The 21411-nt window shown below is 43.5% G+C and overlaps 1 protein-coding gene across 1 annotated transcript in view; it reads left to right on the top strand.

Annotated features, from left to right (window-relative positions):
• Positions 1-21411, top strand: part of C8A (complement C8 alpha chain) — a 54391-nt gene that overhangs the window by 10253 nt on the left and 22727 nt on the right. Inside the window, exons 2-6 of the mRNA XM_054981607.1 lie at positions 3260-3353; positions 5456-5600; positions 14715-14856; positions 17390-17579; positions 18571-18771. Coding sequence (XP_054837582.1) covers positions 3260-3353; positions 5456-5600; positions 14715-14856; positions 17390-17579; positions 18571-18771 — 772 coding nt within the window. The remainder of the gene's footprint in view (positions 1-3259; positions 3354-5455; positions 5601-14714; positions 14857-17389; positions 17580-18570; positions 18772-21411) is intronic.

Raw genomic sequence — 21411 nt, 5'->3', positions numbered from 1 at the left:
AGTCAGTTGTCTGTTTGTGCGCTCTCTGTTCCTTGCACAGTTCTCAGCACTAAGTGTTTGCTCTATGACCTTCTAAGCTCTGGGAGGCCATTTAGTTCTTTTCCAAGTAAATGGAATCTGCTGCTTTAAACAGTCTTCTTTGTTAGCAGGACACAATACATACCACCACAGGGGTTACTGTAATCTGAATACATAATGCTTTATTGCTTCATCCAATGTTGCCTAGCCATACACAGAGAAACAGAGGTCTGTGTACAAAGTAAATCTAACCTCTCCAAAATGAAACAAAATGAGAATTTAGTGATCAGCCTTACTTTATACAGTCACAAGTACACAGCAGCATATTGTGTGTGGTCCTTACAGAGGGAGATCCTGCTATATTTTACTCAACAAGCTGTGCAGCTGTGCCCCAGCGGTATAGGCATATCCATGTCAAAAGACACAGCTGTCTGTCTTGTCCCCATCGTGTGGATTTTTTGTTTCCCATTCTAGATGCCAATTCAGAATTAAATATAGCCAGCGGGGGCTTGAGAGAATCATAGGGCCATTCTCCCTGGTTTTTCTTGTTCCTGTCTCCCCCCTTCTCTCTCATTCTTACCCACTTCCCACTGCCACTCCTTCTTTGTCACTTTTAACTCTTCTTTCCCTCACAACCCCCATTTTTTATGTTTCTTCCCCCTTCTCCCCCTACTCATTCTCTGTCACTCTATCCTTGTCCACAATCCATTCTCTGTATTTCCCCCATTAGTCCCCACCCATTATATTGATTGTGCCAGGATGGAATGGAAGGGGACATGCACTGGGACCCCCTCCATAAATATCCTTCCCTGTTCCCCCCCTCAATTCCAAGGATATGTCCATATTTTCCTCCTCCCTTTCCAAAGATCCTTCCCCTTTTCTTCCACCTTTACCCTCTACCCACCTCCCTGGCAAATACCCTTACCCCCTCCCTCCCTGGTTCTCCCCCAAACACCCTTCCACTTCCCCCTTGCCCTTTAATGCTCTTCACTTTCCCCCTCCCCCTCTAAAATATCCTTTTCCTTGTTCCTACCTACTCAGTGACAGCTGTGCTTAGTGCTGGACCTCCCTCACCCTGTGGAGTTTCACCACACTGCAGTGCTAGCCAAGCATGGTGGCTCTTCCTGCATCCCAGCACTGACCACGTGTGGTGTTGCTTGGTCTTGGAGCAGCTTTCAGCTGTTGCTGCCAGGCTCACAACAGCTCACTGGCTCCATAGCCTGGACCAGGGCAACTTCTCAGCCAGACTAAGATCAACTCGCTACCTCCTTGCCCTGCCTTGGAGTGGCTTGCTGCCTCCTTGGCCAGGCCTCTGGCTACTTGCCATCACCATGGCCAGGCTCAGAGGAGCTTGTTCATTCCTTGGCTGGGCATGGGGCATCTTTCATCAGACCATGGAGATGTCTCGCCACCTCTTTGCCTGGCCTTGGAGCAGCTCGCCATCTGCTTGCCCAGGCCTGTGGCTGCTTCAAGCAGCTCATTGGCTCCTCACCCAGGCCTGAGGTGGCTCACCTGCTCCTTGCCTGGTTGTGCTTATTTGAGGTCTGAGCATGCACAGACCTCCAGTAAGTGTTTTTGTGGAGATTTAACACACCCCAATTTGCTAAAATTAGTTTTCAGATTTTTTTGCAACCCTGGGAGCCCCCCCCCCCCAAGGTTGCAGAAACATGTTTTGTTCCCAAGTGCCTCAATCTGCAGGTTTAAGTACACACAGGAAGGGCCACTTGGCTACTTATATATAAGATGATAGTGCTTCAGAACAGGAGGTTGTATGTCATGACTAGACATGGGCACAAACGGGGGGAAAAAACCGAACAAGCTGTTCGTTGTTTGTTGCCATCCATGAATAACGCACAACGAACAGTAACTAACATGACCCTGTTCACAAACATGTTCAGTGTTCGTTGTTTATGGCCCTTTAAAGATCCTGTTAAACTATCAGCTGGCAGGTGGCAGGGGGATTCCTCCCTGCCGCCTGCCAGCGGATAGTTTAAAGGGCCCTTTCCTGCCACCTGCAAGGGCAGGGCCCTTTAAACACCCCACAAACTGACCTTCCCAATGTCCAATACCCACCAAATTTTCAGGGGACATAGTCCTCACTGTCCTCCGAAGACTCCCCAAGTTTCAGAGAGATTGCACCCCGGGAAAGGCATGATCCATGGGTTCCCCACCCCTTTGCTGTCATTTTCTCTTCACAGTGGCAAAAACTGGACTCTCTGCTGGAAGTAATTTGAAGGGTTAAAGCAAGAAGGAGTTCAGACAGAGTTCAGTCCCTGCCATTGCCAGGGGAATTGATTGAAAGGCCCCAGACTGTCTGGCTTGATGAATGGCTGATGAAGGCAACGAACGAGGCTTACAATGACCACTTGTTTGTTTAGAATGGAGCCTCACGAATGGTTTTTCCATTCGTAATGCTGTTCGTGCCCATGTCTAGTCATGGCCACTTCAAACATTATGTAAAGTCAACCCCAAATTTGTCATTGAGCCTCCCCACCAATTCTTCCTCCTGGACTTATGACCCACCTGTGAGAGAGTGATGTCCCCCTTTGTGGCAGATGGGAAAGAAGGAAAGAGGGGAGCCTCTGGGGGAGTGAAAGATGAAGATGGAAGAAAGAAAGCTGATATAGGGAGAGAGGCCTCAGGTGCTGCTGGAGGAAGAAAAGAGTAAAAGCAAAAGGAAAAGAGACAGGAAATGAGATTCCCCCTTGTGTCCTTGTGGGTCACTCACTTGTATATTAAATATTAAAACATGAAATATAACCTTGTTAAGTGATGTGAGATTCCTGAAGTGTAGCCTGGAATTATATTGCAAAGGGTTCTGAAACGTATAGCAGATTTTGAGGTGGATTTCATTTCAAAATGTTTGAGAACTACTTTACTAGCATGATACAGAATTCCACCCTCTCAGCTACTTGCAAAATTAGAAAGATGTAACTCCAGAAAAGAATGTTTGGTTGACACTTGTTATCTGTGTATGTCAGGAGGACACAAAGATATATTCATTAGCATGTACTTAAGTTTCTATCAAAATGTACTTTTCTAAGAAACACAAAGTCCTTCCTTGTTTCCTTTGCTGAAGATGAAATATCCCTTGATTCTGCACATGTTCAGTGTTATTGAGGTTTACCAGAATTTTTGAAAACTAGTGATGGTCACTTTCTACTGGAAGTGATAGTTATTGTGCTGGAATAGACTTTCATAGGAATTATGGGAACTCAGACTCTCTTGCTGTCTTTAAAAGAACAAGAAGACAAGCTGGAGCTCCTACACCGACTGACTGTCGGCTGGGCCAGTGGTCAGAATGGACTGAATGTTTTCCTTGTCAAGAAAAAAAAGTAAGGCTGCATTCTAATATGTTAAAATTGTCCCCATATCTGCCAGCAGTGAACTGTAATTTTGTAGAGATGAAATTATATTAGGTCCTTCTAAACTCACTGAGCCAAAGTGCATTTATATCTGAATGGCCTATGTGAACTGCTGCACAGCACATCATGATGCAAGTTAAAGACATGAGAAGGACTTTACTGGATTGGAACATAAAAAGGCATTTTAAATATCTAGCAGTGTGTTGAGCCAGAGCTGCTTCCACCGCTGAATTGAATGGGGAAAACTCCTTGCACCCAGGAAATACATGTGTACTACACTTCCATTCCTACTTTGGTGAAGTTACTCTGGGCTAAATTGGCTGCTAGTCAGTGGATAGATTTGACCTGTCTGTTAAGGCATGAGATTGATGCCAGAGACTTGGGGAAAACCCCACATCTTATTTAATTTATTTACATTATTTATAGTCCATCTTTCTCACTAAGAGCCAAAACACACGAGAAGAAATACCTAGGTTCAGCATGTGTTCTCTTACCTCAAGGTTTGCCGGGATCTGTAGGCGTCCTGGAAGCTTAAAGTTTAGCATTTACAGAGCAGCAGGAAGGGAAATACAGGCGCCTGTATTTCCCTTCCCCTTCCTGCTGCTCTGTAAATGCTAAACTTGTTCTCTTACCTCAAGGTTTGTTGGGAAGTGTAGGTGTCTTGGCAGCTTAAAGTTTAGCATTTACAGAGCAGCAGGAAGGGGAAGGGAAATACAGGCGCCTGTATTTCCCTTCCTGCTGCTCTGTAAATGCTAAACTTTAAGCTTCCAGGACGCCTACAGATCCCGGCAAACCTTGAGGTAAGAGAACACGTGCTGAATCTAGGCATTTCTTCTCATGTGTTTTGGCTCTAAGACACAAGGCAGATTACACAGTGTAAATCAATACAATTAACATAATGGGACATCCAATAATCAATGTAACAGGATTAAGATTGCAGAAATCTGAAACCAAGGAGAAATCTGACACAAAGATGCAACAAAGCACAAGTATTAACAGGACATGTTAAACAATAAAGAAATTGCATACTAGGATAATACATACAGTAACAGATAGTGAACACTGTAAGCAATGGTATAGTCATCAGTCCCTCTCCCTTCTTTAAAGGATCTTTCTGTACTATTCCATTATAGTATAGCCCTATTACCTATATAAGAATGCCCTCCTGAATAATTTAGTTTTGAAAAGTTTGCAGAATGCCAGGAGAGTGGGAGCTTTCCTGACCTTATCAGGCAGGCCAGTCTGTCAGGTGGGGTCTGCAACAGAGAATGCACGTTTGGGCAGTTGTTGATCTGGTCCATTTGCAGAGCGGCACCTGCAGAAGGCCCTCCTCTGGTGAGCAAAGCTGCCATTGAGAAGCATCGGGGGAAAGGCAGTCCCACAGATATAGGGGTTCGTCATGGTGGGCTTCGTATATATAAAGGGCATCTGCTCATTTCCAGTGGAGCTTGGCTGAGTGAGGTGGTGAATGCAGGAAGGGGGCAGAGCCTGCATGAAGATTTGGAGGCATATACGTGATCCATTGAGTGGGTGATGTTGGTGACCAAAGAAAGAGTTAGGGCCAAGCTACAAGTGACGAATGACACTTGAACAGCAAGTGGATCGAGTGGAGAGCAAGTGGAGGGCAAGTGAACAGGGAGGAATACACTTGCCGTTCAAGTGTCATTCGTCACTTGTAGTTTGGCCCCACATCAGGGGAGAAGAGGGAAGTAGGAAGTTTGCTAAGTAGGAACATGGGGCAGCCTGGAAACTTCCAAACTCCCAGTGAGGAAGGAGCCCATTGCCTTGTGATGGATGGGACAAACCTGTAGTATCATGCATTGTAACTGCTGGTTAGCATTTTATCTCTTAAAATTACTTAAAAGTTATTTTTATTTTTGGCAGTGGTCCCTGTACAGATAAAGGCTTAATTTGTTTTAAGTTTTTAATGCCTAAATTATTTATGTATCCTCTAACTTGGTTAAATTATTGTGTAAATCGATTTTATTGCTTTTCAGTGCTTAATTGAAATATTATTTTGGATATATAGCTCATGGTAGCTAAACAACCTTTATTTTTCCAAAAATATACAGCACAGATACAGAACTTTACTACATCCAGCCAAATATAAGGGGAGAATTTGTGCTGGCAGTCTTTGGGAAGAAGTAGCATGCCGCCCAACAGGAACATGTGCCCAAAGCCAAGAATGTGGAACAGATTTTCAGTGTGAGGAGACTGGTAAGTGAAATTACATTAATAATATAGAAATCCTGTTGTCACCTATGTGCTATGTCAGACTGCTTTGCGGCTAATGACTCTCACCAGACACCTTTTTGGGTTGAGAATGGCCACAACTTTATTGATTACAGCTGGATGGAGCATTGGCCTGGCATCTGGGCATGGATCCCCATTGGCATCAGAGGCCTGGCTGCCGACTGATGCATCACCCGCCAGCCTCCCGCTGGCACCTCAGCACATGTAGTTCCGTCACCGGCCCTGCATGGCGACCTTTGCTTCCAGATCCGTCGGGGTGAGCAGTCCCGAAGGCCCACTCACCCTGTTGGGATCCAGCCCAATGCCTCAAAACTGCCAACCCATAAAGTTGTGACAGTACCCCCCAATAGTCCTTAATTGGTGGAGGGTGGGAGGGTGACAAGCTGCTCCTGCGGATGCTCAGGTGTAATGGTGCTGACCATGCGGCTGGACCAGCGCAGGATGGACGCACCTCCTCCTTCAGGTAACCCCACCTCCACTGTGTCCTGCACCTGGTGCCAACCCTAGCTAGGCAGTAAGTCATCAGTTTCCTTTTCTGTGTCCCCCTCCAAGAAAACGCTGCTTGTGGAACATGAAGATCCATTGTTTTGTTTTTCTCATGGTAATCCTCAAAGGGGACATATGCATGAACAATGCAGTTAATGATAGAATCTCCTAAGGTTCTGCAGAGTAGATTTGAAAATCTGCTCTTTAAGAACAAGATATTATACATATGAAAGTGGGCACAATGATCTGCTGTTCCAGATTTATAACAAGGGTGAATGCTTGCAAAAGCATGTGAGCATAAGGGGGATCCAGCCAAGAAATAGCACTTCTTTACTCAATGAGTAAATAAAATGTGGGATTCACTGGCCAGGAGCACAGGTGGCATTAAACAAATTCATGGAGGATAGGTCCCTCAGTGACTACTAGCTGTAGTGACTAAAGGGAACTTAATCACATTCAGAGGCAGTGCACCTGTAAATACCAGTGCCAGGGCATAACCTCAAGAGAAAGGTGTTACCGAAACGCATGGCAATTGTAGTTCAGTTTAAAAGTTCAAGTCTCCTTTATGACTTCTCCACAGTCAGGAAACCATCATAGTCATCTTTTTTCCCAACCACATTAATGAAATTTGATATAAAATACTGTCTTTGGGAAGTGGGACTTTTCCACTTTCCTCTCCTGCTGCTGACCATTGAGCCTTTTGAAATTTTATTTCTGGGAATATGTGGACCCTCAGGAAAACATAGTGGGCAAAGTGGGGATCTGTAGGAGGAGGAAATCAACAGAGACCACCAGCCCCCTTTCCGTAAATGGAAATTCTGTTCCATTTGAGAAATGATGTGGTTGGATAAAACCGATTCCTGTATTTCCATCAATTGCATACAGATGTCACAAAAGAAACAAAGGAACACCTGAAATTTGCTAGAGAAAATAGGCAGAATGGTCTTCCTAGTCATGCATAAAAATATTTGTGTATCTTTCTGGTTGAATCAGGGCCAAGCTACAAGTGATGAATGACACTTGAACTGCCCTCCACTCAATCCACTTGCCGTTCAAGTGTCATTCGTCATGTGTAGCTTGGCCCTCAGTCCCATCCTCTTTGCTTTCTGCTTGGAAACAAGGCTACTGAGAGACACAAGGCCCCCCACACAGAACTTCCATTCCTTCTCCCCATAAGACCTAATCCAAAACAACTATCGTAACAAAACAAATGACTTGGCTTTCTGTTACTGTGAATATGATAATAGTTGTTCATTAGGTAGGTCACAGCAGGGCTGTGCACCAAGAAAGTTTCCATTTCAGTTTTCAGTTCCAAGAGATTTTGGAATCGTTCCATTTCATTACTAGGATGCTCTGGGTTGGCTGGTGCCAGCTCAGAACTGATCTAGGGGTTTTTGTTTGTTTTGTTTTCATGAGTTTCAGAATGTTGAGTATGCGTTGGCCACATATGCACAAACACACACTGTTCTTTTCAAGGGGTGAGTGGGGAAACAAGGCTCTGGGGCAGCTGTTTTTGTCCTTAACCAGAAACCGCATCAACCATTCCTTCTCCTCCTAGTCTAAACCACTGACCCACTGAGTTTTTCTTCAAGCACAATAACACATGCACAAAACGAACCCATAGAAGGTGAGTGTCAGCAGCAGCAGGAGCAGCAGCAGTGGGGCATTTCCAATTAGGAGAGCTCTCCAAGATAAAGACTTCTGGGCATCTACAGAATGCCTTTCCCTCAGCAAGAAAAAAACGGCAGTCTCCTTTCTTCTCACACACTTTAATAATTCCGCATACCTAAAGATGCAGAGAAAGGAGTGGGATTTACTGAGTAATATTTTAACTCCCTCTGTAAAAATGAAGATAATGACATGTCTTGTACCTTTCATAAGAAAGAGTAATGTGCCTTTCATAAGTACCTTTCATAAGAAAGAGTACTCAAAAAAGAGTAATGTGGATTCATGCCAGAGGTTTCTGTAGTCCCGTGCCCTATTTCCATGCTGTCCAGTCAGATGCTTCTCACCAGCAGAGAATAAAGGCCCTCTGAACATGGAGCTATTTGATTATAGTTAAGCTAGAGTATTGTTTGTGTTAGAACAGATAGCTGTCTTGACCAACAGAAGGTTTTGCAACAAAGACTGCATATAGTCAGTATGGAAATGCAGATTCTTGACAGATGCCAGAGAGCTAAGGGAGGAGTTATAGTTGCAACCAGTTTGTTCCAGAGTTGCCTGCAATAAAGCCTGCGTCAGTGAAGCCAGGCCTCAGTTTTCTTTGAATGAACCATCAAAACATGGTTTCAGAAGAGTGAGCACCTTTCTGAAAAAGAAGAAGCTCAAGAAGCACAGTTTTCATGAAGTGCCAAGTCCACTCAGAGGAACAAGTAGATACTTCAACTATGGCAGCCAGCCTAATTCCATTTCTTGGGCCAATGGGCTTGAAAGGTGATGTTTTCAATTAGTGGGAGAATTATGATATTGCAACAGTATTCAATGAAGGCCCACTACTCACCAGTAAGGAATGGGCCCATTTTGCCAAAGAATGGGATTTCTAGCATATAACAACTTCTCCATACCATAGTCCATTCAATGTCAATTCAATGGAAAAGCCAGATCTGCAGTTAAAATTGTAAAAATGCTCTTAAAGAAAACAACTAGTAGCAAAAAACCACCCCCCCCAACCAATACATTTGACAAGCTTAGAGTGGAGACCACTTTCCTAGTACAAACACAAGCCTAACCACTTGCCCAGAGAAAAACACTCATGGCCCCCTGAACACACTCCCCAGTTCCCACAGTTCTTGCACTATTAAAATCCAAAGTTGCAGAAAGAGTTACAAGTTAGGTAAAATGCAAACACAGTAAAGCTAAATTGTATTATGATAAACATGCCAAAGAGTTACCACAATTGCCCATTGGAGATGCAGTACTTACCCAGTTGCTTTCTCAAGAAAGGATGTGTCCATGAGAACAAGGAATTTGTACTGGGCAATTGAACCCCTGTGCCCTGACCTGGATAGCCCAGGTGAGCCAGATATCAGAAGCTCAGCGTGTTGGCCCTGGTTAGTAATTGGATGGGAGACTGCCAACGAAGACCAGGGTTGCAGAGGCAGGCAATAGAAAACCACCTCTGCTAGTCTCTTCCCCTGAAAACTGTGCCAGGGTTGCCATATGTCTGCCAAGACTTGAGGACACTCTCCACCACCAACTGAACCTCTGCATATATGCTAGGACAGAAGAAATAGTAAATTCATTCATCCAATGATATCTAAGGAGCTCTCAGATGTACCAGAGCTGTCAGATGATGATATACAGGATCCATCCTGGTCAGAAAGCTAAGGGAAGAGTTATAGTTGCAGCCAGTTTGTTCCAGAGTTGCTTGCAATGAAGTCTCAGTTTTCTTTGACTGGACCCTGAGAACAGTTTCCTTTGATATAAACTGGAACTAAGACATTCACTATTAGTCACTAAGTGGAAGGAGGAGAATAGCCTTTGATAGATTCTTGGGAAATATTAACATGACCACCCCTCCTACTTTTTCTGTCCATAATAGGAACAGAAGCTTTCAGTTCTACTGTTACGTATATCTTTTTAAACTCCCCAACCTGGGAAAAGATTAGAAGGAAAGAGGCTGGAAGGGAAGGGGGACAAACACAGAATAATTAAAAAGTGGGTATACAGGAATGAATACATACCAAGTTGGATAATGGGCTTAGCAACATCTCATTTTCCTTCAATCTCCTTGCACTTTGCAGTACTTGGAGAACTTTCTTAAAAAATCGCTGTCTGCAAATAATGGTGGCAGATGTCACTAACCAGGAAGTCATATTGTTCTGCTCTGTCTGATTGCTCTTCTCTGCTCCCTAGTGGCTGAGAGCAGAACTGCTCAAACAGTAGAAAAATGCATTTGCTGAATGCAAGATTATTCTAGTTTCAAGGGCCCTCAAGAACTGGCGGGCCCAGGGAATTTTGTCACCCTAGTCCTGTCTCTCTGTGGCCCTGCTTGGAGATGGCAATCATTAAGTATATGGGCACTTCTTTCTGTGGATGATTCTGAATCATACTGATGATATTAGTGAATATTACTTCTTTCAATGTGATCTCTCCTGTATAAAAGCAGAGTAAACACTCCTACTTAAAAGGTTCCCAAGTGCCCGCCAGTGGTGGGCAAACTCCCGGGGATTTCCCCCCTTATCTATCGATTGCTCAGTGATCAGCAGGAGGGGACAAACTCCCGGAGCTTGCCCGCAGGCACCTCAGGAGTGCATGCACAGAGTGCGCTCCCACTCAGTGTGGTACGGTTGCCAGGCCCCCTCTACCTCCTGGCGGGGGATTGGGGCATGGCACTTACCTGCGTGGTAGTGACATCATCACGCAGTACCTGGGAGTGTGCTCACGCTCTGCAGGGGACCAGGTAGGGGATGCTATGGAGCGCGGAAGCGCTCCTGCCCTTCACAGTAGCCCCAAACGCACCCGTTTCAGCCCAGATCGGACTTGTTTTGGCCCATTTTGGTGCAGATTGGGCCCTTTTTGAGCTCCTGTGCTCTGCAATGGCCCGAGTTGGGCCCAATTAGTGCCAAAATGGGCCTGAAACGAGACCAATCCGGCTGAAACGGGTGTGTTTTTGGCCACTGTGGAGGGCAGGAGCGTTCCTGCACTCCGCAGCAGTCCCAATCCGGGCCTGATCCAGGTGGCTGCAGTGCACAGGAGTGCGCAGTGCCGCAGGGAGCATGCACGGAAGGTGTGCTCCCCCCGCTGGCCAGGTAAGTTGGGGCAGGGTGTGTGGGGCTGGGGCGGGGGATCCCCCACCCCCAGCGGGGGTCTGGAATCCATACAGTGCAGCAATGTCACTTCTGTAAGTGACATCATCGCACCAGCCATGGGAGCGTCCCCATGCTCCATTTGGGGCCAATTGGAGCCCCAAACCGCCTGAATCAGAGCCATGAGGAGTGCAGGAGAGTTCCCGTGGCCAGTGGGACAATGTCACTTATGGAAGTGATGCCACCGTGTGCACGGCATGGTGATGTCATTCTGGAAGTGATGTCATCATGCTGCTGCTGGAGCAAAGATTTAAACCCAAGCAGAGAAAGGTAATTGCCAGGTCCCATCCCTCCTGATGGGAGGCTAGAGGGACCTGGCAACCCTTGAGCAGAGTATGTTGACATGTGTGGGTTATGGACTCAGTTGTTTATGTGGGGAGGGGACCTCATATATGGCCTAAACCATTCAAGGGGGCTTAGCAAAAAAAGAAAGAAAAAGGAAGGAAATGGGAAAACCCTTCAGAGCCCGAATAGTAAATAATGCTCATCTTTGATCCTACTAAAACCTGAAATAAATGCAAATACAGCCATAATGTGCAAATGTATATAAGGTTGATAATAGAAAAAGTATTAACCCAGTGACTTACATTCTACCACACTTCTATCTGTAAGAAGAGTCCACATGGTAGCTTACGGTTGCTTCACAAGTGGTGAAAGTCTCAAATTTCATCTCAGCAATACTTTTCTATCTTGCTTGAAGCTTGTAGATGTACATATCTCCAGAGAGATTTACAGAAACATCCCAAATCATGTCCAAAGCATTCTTAGAGATGAGGATCATGCATCCGACCCTGCATTTCCAACTCAAAACTTCAGCCCCTATTGGTTTCCTGACTGTCCACACAGTATATCTAGGCCATTATGTCAAAACCATATGTGATTCCCAGGGAAAGATTAACTGCTTTTTTTCAGGAATATTTTCTGCACTGCTAGCTAAAGCACCAACCTGAGAAGGCAAGAAGCTGCTCTTAAGAATGCTTCCTAAGCATTCATTCCTTAGATATCATTACTGCGACAAATTTGTTAAAAATCTTCTGAAACTTCACCATAAACTAAGCTGACAGCATTCAATTTCCTGAAGCAGCAACAGAAACTTTTAGGTTTGCAGGTGCTTTTAAAGAACATAACCAGGGATCATAAACTCATATCAGAATCTTTGACAAAGCAAACCTGACAAGGAGAAGTGCACAGTGGATTCATAATCCATTATTTAGAACTGAAGAGGTGCTGCTGTGGAGAAACAACCTAAAATCCTGAATAAAGTTTATCAATTGTATATAAAGTGTGTAAATAATGGTTCTGTATAGAAAGGGTGATTATTTAAGAATAAGCATGACTAAAGTTGTAAGGTAAAAGTATAGTGATTCTACTTCTAGGATTTCAAGGCTATGAAGATGTAGGCTGGCAATGTGCCAACTGAGGTGGTTACCTCATTGAATCCAAGGGAATGGTTCTCTCTGGGGGTTTACAGAATTTCACTTCAGAGAAATCCAAATGTGTCATAAATGACTGATCCTAGTTCAAGTCTATCCAATAACATTTGTCTAAGAACAAATGAGATGATGGCCTGAAATAAAATGGTGTTTAGTTAGCAGAAGGATATTGCCAGTCAGGGTAAAGGACCAGACACTGCCTGGTTACAGTCAATGAGCTGTTGGTTGTAGGTTAGAGCAAAAAAGAGCTGAAGAAGAAGGAGGAGAGAAGTAGCAGAAAACCTATCTGAAGTGTAAAAAAAAAAAGTAACCTAGCAGTAAAACCAAGAGGAAGATGGATGCTGAAGAGAGAGGATCCTGAAGAAGGGTAGTTAAGGAAGCAATGCAGTTTTCCAGGAATAGTGCCTTGGGGAACAATTCTAAAGTGTCTTCCTGGAAGTAATACCCATTTTATTTAATGGGGCATACTCCTAGGCAGGGCTTTTTTCTGCTGGAATGCTCAGGAACGGCATTCTGGCACCTCTCCCTGTGTGGTGGCCCTGCCCCCTGATCTCCACTCCAGACAGAGATCAGTTACCCTGGAGCAAAAGTAAGCCTGCTCCTGGGGAGGGGAAGCACATGCCACGGGAGGGTGAAGGAACAGCCTGGAACAGGCCACTGCTGAGTGGGGGAGCAATCCCCCGCTCGGCAGCAGTCTGATCCAGGCAGAATTGGGCTCTATCCTGGCCTTTTTAGGCCCCTTTTGTCCCAGTTTGGGCCCAAAACAGCTAGGATCAGGCCTGAAACAGCCAGGATCCTAGGAAAGTGTTCTTAGGATTGCAGCCTTGGTGTTCTAATCCTGGTGTCTTCAGAAAGCAATCCTAATAAGCAACTGTATCCTATACAGTTAAGTAATGGCTTGATCTGAAATAACTTTAGAGCAAAATACTTTAGAGCAAAACATGCAGGGCTCCATACAGACTCTACATTGAAAGAAAATGGCTAATGGGATTTAATTAGAGGAGAGAACTTGCTGCCTCCTGTAATTACAGTAATTGAAGAATATGGAAAAGAAGGTATATAACAAATGGCCATGGCACAGAGTGGTAAGCTGCAGTACTGCAGCCCAAGCTCTGTTCACGACCTGAGTTCGATCCTGATGGAAGCCAGGTTCATGTAGCCAGCTCAAGGTTGACTCAGCCTTTCATCCTTCAGATGTCGGTAAAATAAGTACCCAGTTTCCTGGGGGTAAAGCGTAGATGACTGAGGAAGGCAATGGCAAACCATCCCGTAAAAAGTCTGCCAAGAAAACGTCATGATGCGACGTCCCCCCATGGGTCAGTAATGACTCGGTGCTTGCACAGGGGACTACCTTTACCTTTTTTACCCATATATGTTTAGCAATTAATTCTTGAATAAACATGTTTATATTTTTTGTTCTTTCTAGGATAAATAGAGGTAGTGAAATATAAAGGCTCAATAATAAAGAGTTTTAATATATAAAATAGATATTACGTTAAGTTGACGGGCTTATTCTTGAGCAATTTGGAAGCAAGTGGTAGAATTTTTTAAAAAGCCCAACCTGCATATTTTAATGGCAAGATCTTGATAATAACACACACACACACACACACACACACACACACACACACACAATTCCATGATCGTTGATAGCTCTGCTCAAGCTATTTCCAGCTTTGCATTATTGCTAGTTAAGAAGGAATTTTCAGAATGCAGGCTAGTTCTGTGAATTAATATTCAAGCGGTGTACTTTTTATCTCTCAGCATGCTATAAATCATCAAAAATCTGGAACTGAGAATTCTGGCAGCAGATCGCAAGTGCTACCTTGCAAGCAGAGGAAACTGTTGGCCTGATGGCCAGACAATGGCACTGCAACTTCCATCCCTACAGCTATCAACACAAGTAACCATTAGGATCCCACATGGTCCTATAAAGCTGCCTTCTGAACAACATATTGCTTTGGCACAGACTGAAATAGTTGACTGCTGGCTGTATCATTCCCTTGGCTTTGGGTCACCAGACCTGACAGGGACTGAAAAGCAGATGCGAGTTTCAAAGTTATGTTTTCATTGTTAAAGATGTTTCAGTTGAAACAGATACGTTACATCTCTTTTAAAATGGGCATTGTGTTGCTCATCTACAAAGCAACAGAAACCTTAAGCTGCAAATACACAACCAGTTCTGTCCTTAGCTTAACAGAACAGAGTTTGTGCTGAGCAAAGACATGCAACATCTGCCCCAAATTATCTGTATGGATTTGTGTAAGTGACCACTAAGTTTAGCCTTATGTACTGAGTCCAAACTAGGACTCTAGATAGAGACAACAAATAAATTGGTATCTGCACTGCAGGCCGTTGCCTTAAACGCCACCTTGTATGCAATGGAGAGCCAGACTGTAGAGATGAATCTGATGAGGCTGGCTGTGAGGATGTTGAAAGATTCTGTGATGATGATCTACTTCCAGTCCCAGGAATCAGTAAAGCAGCTCAGGGGTAAGTTGCAATTCTTTACCTCGCTGTGATCTTTGTGGTTCATTTCAACATCAGGAACACTGTTCATTTGCCTCTACTGATATTGTTCAGTGTAGGAAAGTATAGTTTTCAGAAGTTTTGAGCAAGGTTAGGGGAGAGGATCTGCCTTAGTCCCTTCATCTACATTTGTCTGGAGTCAAGACAACAAGAGGGCAACACTCAGAGATCCTGAAAGGGACTGGGTGTCTACGGGTTTTATTTATTTAAATATTTATATCCTGCATTGTCTGCCAAATTGGTTTCTGAGGTAGCTTACAATATTACAATAATGGGAAAGCATATAAAATGTGACATACAACTGGAATAAAATATAAATTTAAATCTTAAAACATGTGAAGAGGATCTCACTGTCAGCCCAAGGTAAGTGCCAGATATACTCCGGCAGGAGGGTATAGGGACCTGGCAACCCTAGCTATTTAGGGCAGGGGTCATTTCGTAGAAAAAAAACTGCAGAAACTCATTAGCATAACTCATTAGCATATCTCATTAACATTCCCCCCCCCAGCATCACTGGAAGTGTGTAAGAAGGCAACACCCACCCCTTTCCCAAAAATCTCCAGGTATTTCCTGAAAATAAAGCAGAATGAACTCAAAGCAGCTTACCCTCCTCTGGAGAGCCAGCCCCAGCAGCCCTACTTGCACAGACTCTCTCTCTCACTCACTCACTAGTCACGAATGAAAATAAAGCAGCAGAACGAATTGAAGAAGCTTACCTTTCTTTGGAGATCCCGGCCCAGCATCCCAGCTTTCACTCACTCACTCACTTACTCACTCACTCACTCACTCACTCACTCACTCACTCACTCTCACTCTCTCACTCATGGGTCACAAATGAAAATAAAGCAGCAGAATGAATTGAAGCAGAGGGGAGGCAGAGGGGGAGGAAAAGGAATCATGTGGGTGGGGACAAAAACTACACTATCTCTGGCTCTTACAACTGCTCATCCTCCAACGTGATATATACCCTCATGTGCCAACAATGTCCATCTGCTCTGTACATTGGACAAACCAGCCAACCTCTGCGCAAAAGAATAAATGGACACAAATCTGACATTAAAAATGGCAACATCCAGAAGCCAGTGGGAGAACACTTCAATCTACCAGGACATTCCATCAAGGACTTAAAGGTCACTGTAGTTCAACAGAAACCTTTCAAAAACAGAATCCAACGGGAAGCTGCTAAATTGGAATTCATATGTAAATTTGACTCAGTCAGGCTTGGATTGAATAGAGACTATGAATGTTTATCTCATTATCAGAAGTAACTGATTTCATTAGCAAACTGATCCCACTATCAGAAGCTACTGATTGCATCTACTCCCCCCTCCCCTCTCCACCTATATATCTGGCCAGTTTCTTCATACCCTCCATGCATCTGACAAAAAGAACTGTGATTCTCGAAAGCTTATGCTACAGTAAAGTTGGTTAGTCTTAAAGGTGCTACTGGACTCTTTTCTATTTTACTGTCGCATGATTCAGCTTTCCTCTTCTCTGGCCTGTCCCTCTCCCTCAACAAAAGAATGGGTGGAAATTCTTAATGAATTTTAAACTGTAGAGATTCTTCTTTAGAGACAAAGCTTTTAAAAAGAACAAATAAACATGTCTGTAAATTATTAGCTACTAAGCAAGCCTTTAAAATTTAAATCAGCTCTTTATACAAAATATATAAAGGCTCGTAGTCTCAGTAGATTCTTTTAAAATTTTTGATGCTGTATAATTTGTGAAGAGCATAACAATGTGTAAATATTGGAAGCTAAGTAATAGAATAAATAGAATAATGCTCCATTTGAATAATACACTCAGTTACAAGCTTTAAAAGGGCCATCTTTAAATCTGAGACATTTTCAAATACCTTAGCCCTGTTCAGACAAAGAACATTGGACTTGTAAAAATGGGGGAAAGGGCTAAACTATTAAACTTTTCATCCATGCTGACTCAAACATTTTCATTTGGATTTGTGAAAATACTGAATTTTGCCACTAAAATTAATGCATTTTAAACATTATATTTGGGTTCAGTTGTTACATAAAAGGAGCATCCATGGCTCAAGAAGATATAAACAACAAATGAGCTGGAAATTTGCAGAGAGAAATGGCATGCAACATACAAACACAAAAATAAATAAAAAGGGCATATTTGTACATCCCTGTTCTCATGGCAAAGGCTCTCGCTCTCTTTCTTGTTCCCCTATTCGTAAAACAGCCTTCCATTGATTCCACAGTGTTCCCAAACTCTGTGTCAGCCGCTCTACTTAACAAAAATAGTTCTAAGAGAACTCTTGAGAACTGACCACATAACTCTGACTCAGTACAGTAAATCAAATTGAGGGTATGACCTGCCACATATTTGAGGATGTGACATGCCCTTGAGGTGTCAGCTTCCTTCTCACCTCAGGGATCTGCCTGTGAAACAACATTCGAGTAGAGTTGGGAAGCTGAATTTCTTTTTGAAATACTGGTTCTTACATTTTTTCTTTCGTTGGTCTTTATTAAAGGTACAACATACTTACACAAAAAAGATTGCAGCTGGTTTATGATCCTACCTACTATGGGGGCCAGTGTGAATCTGTCTATAATGGGGAATGGCGAGAGCTCAAATATGATGCTGCATGTGAACGCTTGTACTATGGGAATGATGAGAAATATTTTCGAAAGCCATACAACGTTCATTTCTATCAGTTTCTAGTAAGTATTCATAGGCCACAGCAGTTATGCTAAGTATGATATGATGCTGGACCCTAGCCATGAATGAACCCTTGCCTCAATGTAATTGATACTGCTGTAATGCTGTTAACTGGAGCCCTTTCAATGCCTTTTCAAAGAGGATCCCAACTCTCCCCCTTTCCCTCATCTGAGAAAACATGTTCACAATAGTTTGCTGCTGTGTGCCCTAATTGTTAATTTGGGTACAGATTAGAGGTGGCTCAGGGGCATCATTCATACGCAGTGGGCTCTTAAACACACTGAGGGAATGAAAACCATATCTCCTTGGAAAAGCCCATTTACCTGTAGGGAAATATTATTTTCTTTTTTAAAATTAAATTTATATTCCACTCTCCCCACAAGCGGTTCAGAGCAAATCACAACATATAAAACATAAAATAATAAAATCGGCAGCATAAAATATAAAATCAGCAATAACAATACAATACTATTGCACCATCTGTTCAGACCAAACAAACCCGTGGGACAGGATGGCCGGTTACAGATGGATACAGAGTCGGGGTGGGGTGGGGACAAACACCACCTGCTCCCATGGTAGGAGGCCAGTTTAAATAGTTTGGATGGCTCACCTGAGTCAATCACCATATGCCTGGCAGAACATCTCTGTCTTTACTTTACTTGGTGGCCCATAATATAGAAGTAGCAGCTAACACAATTTGCAAGTATGTCAGATACTTACAAAAATGAAAATATATGACATGTAAATTCACCCAAAGCTTTTGCTCACAAACTCTAGCCTATTTTTAAAACATCCTTGCAGTGCTTATGGGAAGTGCTCAGGTTTAGATTTTGTTGAACATCCAGGGCAAAGGTGTTATCAGGCTGTATTAAGCTTCTCTGTAAAATATTTTATTTATTTATTTACTTTCTTTATTACAAAGATAGAAAGCAATGCAGTATAAGCAAATGATACCTATAATAATAGAACTAATATGTGTTCCTTGCATTTCAGGCACATGCTGATTCTGGCTTTTCTTCAGAGTACTATGATGATGCAAAAGACTTATTGAAAGCCCTGAAAGAGGATTCCTCTGGAGGCATAGGCGTTACAGTGGGCATAGGCCCTGCTAAGGGGCCTGTCTCATTGGACCTTGGTTACAGCGCGTCATGGGAAGAGGGAACCCTGAAAAATTTTACACAGTATGCAGCAAAGGTAACCAAAAAGATACGCTGCTGCTTTCTTACTCCTGTGTTGCTGACTTGTCCAATCACTGTGTAACTGATGTTGGTTTTATTTCCCTGCCCACATTTCTCCCCTTGAAACAATAATAATCATACCATAATTTGTTCATGTAATTACACATGTGTAATCATTAGCAAGTGTGTTTGCTTTCCTTATTGCACTGAAGCAAACAGAAGATTATAATGGGAATGAAATTGAATTACAAAGTAGAACAACACATGCCATCTCACCCCATCCTGTTTCATGGTGACATTAAGTATATAAATGAGTAAGTGCTTTGAAGGGTGTTCAGGGAAGGAGAATATAAAATGCTGTTAATCGGCAACAGTTGGCTTTGGGGAACGTATTCCATTGCCAAATTTATCCCACTCAGATTAGTACGAAGTGGAATACTATGCTACAAGAAGCTTTTATTGGTTTAAAAAAATCTTGGAAATCCAGAGATGTAACTAGAGGTAGCTTGTTTTTAAATGTAAAGATGGCATGGCAAATTATTGCACACATGGATCTGGGAATACTTTGCAGGAGGTGGAGGGAGGAGAAGGAATAACAACAACAACAACATTTGATTTATATACCACCCTTCAGGACAACTTAATGCCCACTCAGAGCGGTCTACAAAGTATGCCATTATTATCCCCACAACAAAACACCCTGTGAGGTGGGTGGTGCTGAGAGAGCTCCAGAGAACCATGACTAGCCCAAGGTCACCCAGCTGGCTTCAAGTGGAGGAGTGGGGAGTCTAACCCGGCTCTCCAGATTAGAGTCCTGCACTCTTAACCACTACACCAAACTGGCTCTCACAGTAAAGAATTTTCCACTTTGCTCCCCTTCACAGCATATTCCCTGTTTTCCCTCCTTTCATTATACTTTTGAAGGAATAAAGTAGCCCAGCACATGATGTATGTGCTCCTAGTCCAGTCTGATCTTTGAAAAAGAGAACTAATTTCTTTTTTTTAATATTTAACAATATTTTATTGCAGACACACAATAACATAAAAGTTAGTATCATTTGATAACTGAAAAGATTTTTATTGTTCAGCAGTTGACATATATTGATATTTAGTATCTTCCATCTTTTAATAGATATGATGCATTGGTGTTTAGAAGCTGGTAGATATTAAATCACTAGCACCAGAGCCTGTTGTGTCCTAGTACAACGGGATTTAGCAGGGGGGCCCTGCCCATGGATCACCTAGGCAGAGGGAAGGCAGAAGATTGCCCGCTTTCTCTCTGCCCAGCTGGGGTGGGCTCCGTGGTGCCCCTTTACCCGAGAATCAGCTGGGCAGAGGAAAGGCAGCTCCCTTCTCTCTGCCCAGCTGAGGCGGGCTCTGCATCACCCCTTTCTCCGAGGAACCGCTGGGCAGAGGGAAGGCAGCTGCCTTCTCTATGCCTGCAGGGAAAAAAACCCACAGCAGTGAAAATTAGGAAAACCAATTGTAGGTACAGACACGTTGTATCTGGTAACCATATGGAAACAGAGGAGAGAGTCAAGCTTCGTGGAACCGCACAACTAATATTATAATGCACTCTTGAAAAAGATTCCCGAAACAGGAATTCAGCGTGCGTCCTGTTGAGCGCGGAGTGGCCTTTCCCTTCCCCTTTGATTGTTGTCCGGCTTGCTGATCTTCCCGCCTGGGGAGTGGTCTTCGGAGCAGCGTTACTGCCAGTGGACCATTGCAGCTCTAAGAGAAGAGAGAAACTTCACTTGTTTTTCCTGTCAAAAAGACTTTACTTTGGACACTATTGACTCTGGGGAAGGGGGTCCTTTCCATTTTGGTTGTGGTTGTGCTTTTCTTTGCCTATGGTGTAAGAATACGTAAATGTTCTAACATACTGATGAGGTTTCTATTATAATTGTTCATATAAAATTACTTATTGCTTTTGTTATAACAACGTGTCTGTACCTACAATTGGTTTTCCTAATTTTCACTGCTGTGGGTTTTTTCCCCTGTATTCTGGGTCACCCAACAGCGCTGCCCCCCTTGTTTTTTGCCTTCTCTCTGCCTAGCTGAGGCGGGCGGCATGGTGCCCCTTTGCCCCACAGATTAGCTGGGCAGAGGGAAGGTGGCCGCCTTCTCTCTGCCCCGCTGAGGCAGGCTTGGTGGCACCCCTTTGCCCCACAGATCAGCTGAGCAGAGGGAAAGCAGCTGCCTTCTCTCTGCCTAGCTGACGGGGGCTCCATGGTGCCCCTTTGCCTTGCAGATCATCTGGACAGAGGGAAGGAGGCCACCTTCTCTCTGCCTAGCTTCTCTTCTGCACCCGGCAGCAGCCCATTCTGGCCCTGTTGGAGTCGGATCAGGATGCCGCAGGAGATACCTTTCAGATACCTTTCAAGTGTCAGAGCTCCCATATGTTGGAAATCTAGTTGGTATTTAAGGTGCTATTGGACCCAAATCTTGCTCTTTTATTACAAACCAATACAGCTATTGACCTGAAACTTTCAACAATGATAATTATGAGTATTTTGAAAAGGGGTATATTCGTCATTTTATTACCAATGTCTAAACATTTTACATTTTTGCTTAAAATTATAAAACATTTTATATGCTTAGCTGTCAGCTCATTAAATATGCTTTCTTAAAGTCAAAGTGTGTGTGTCTATGATTA

This window comes from Eublepharis macularius, chromosome 5, assembly GCF_028583425.1.
Source record: "Eublepharis macularius isolate TG4126 chromosome 5, MPM_Emac_v1.0, whole genome shotgun sequence".
NCBI lineage: Eukaryota > Metazoa > Chordata > Lepidosauria > Squamata > Eublepharidae > Eublepharis > Eublepharis macularius.
Note: the sequence above shows the minus strand (reverse complement) of the source record. Positions and strands in the feature narration are given on the sequence as shown.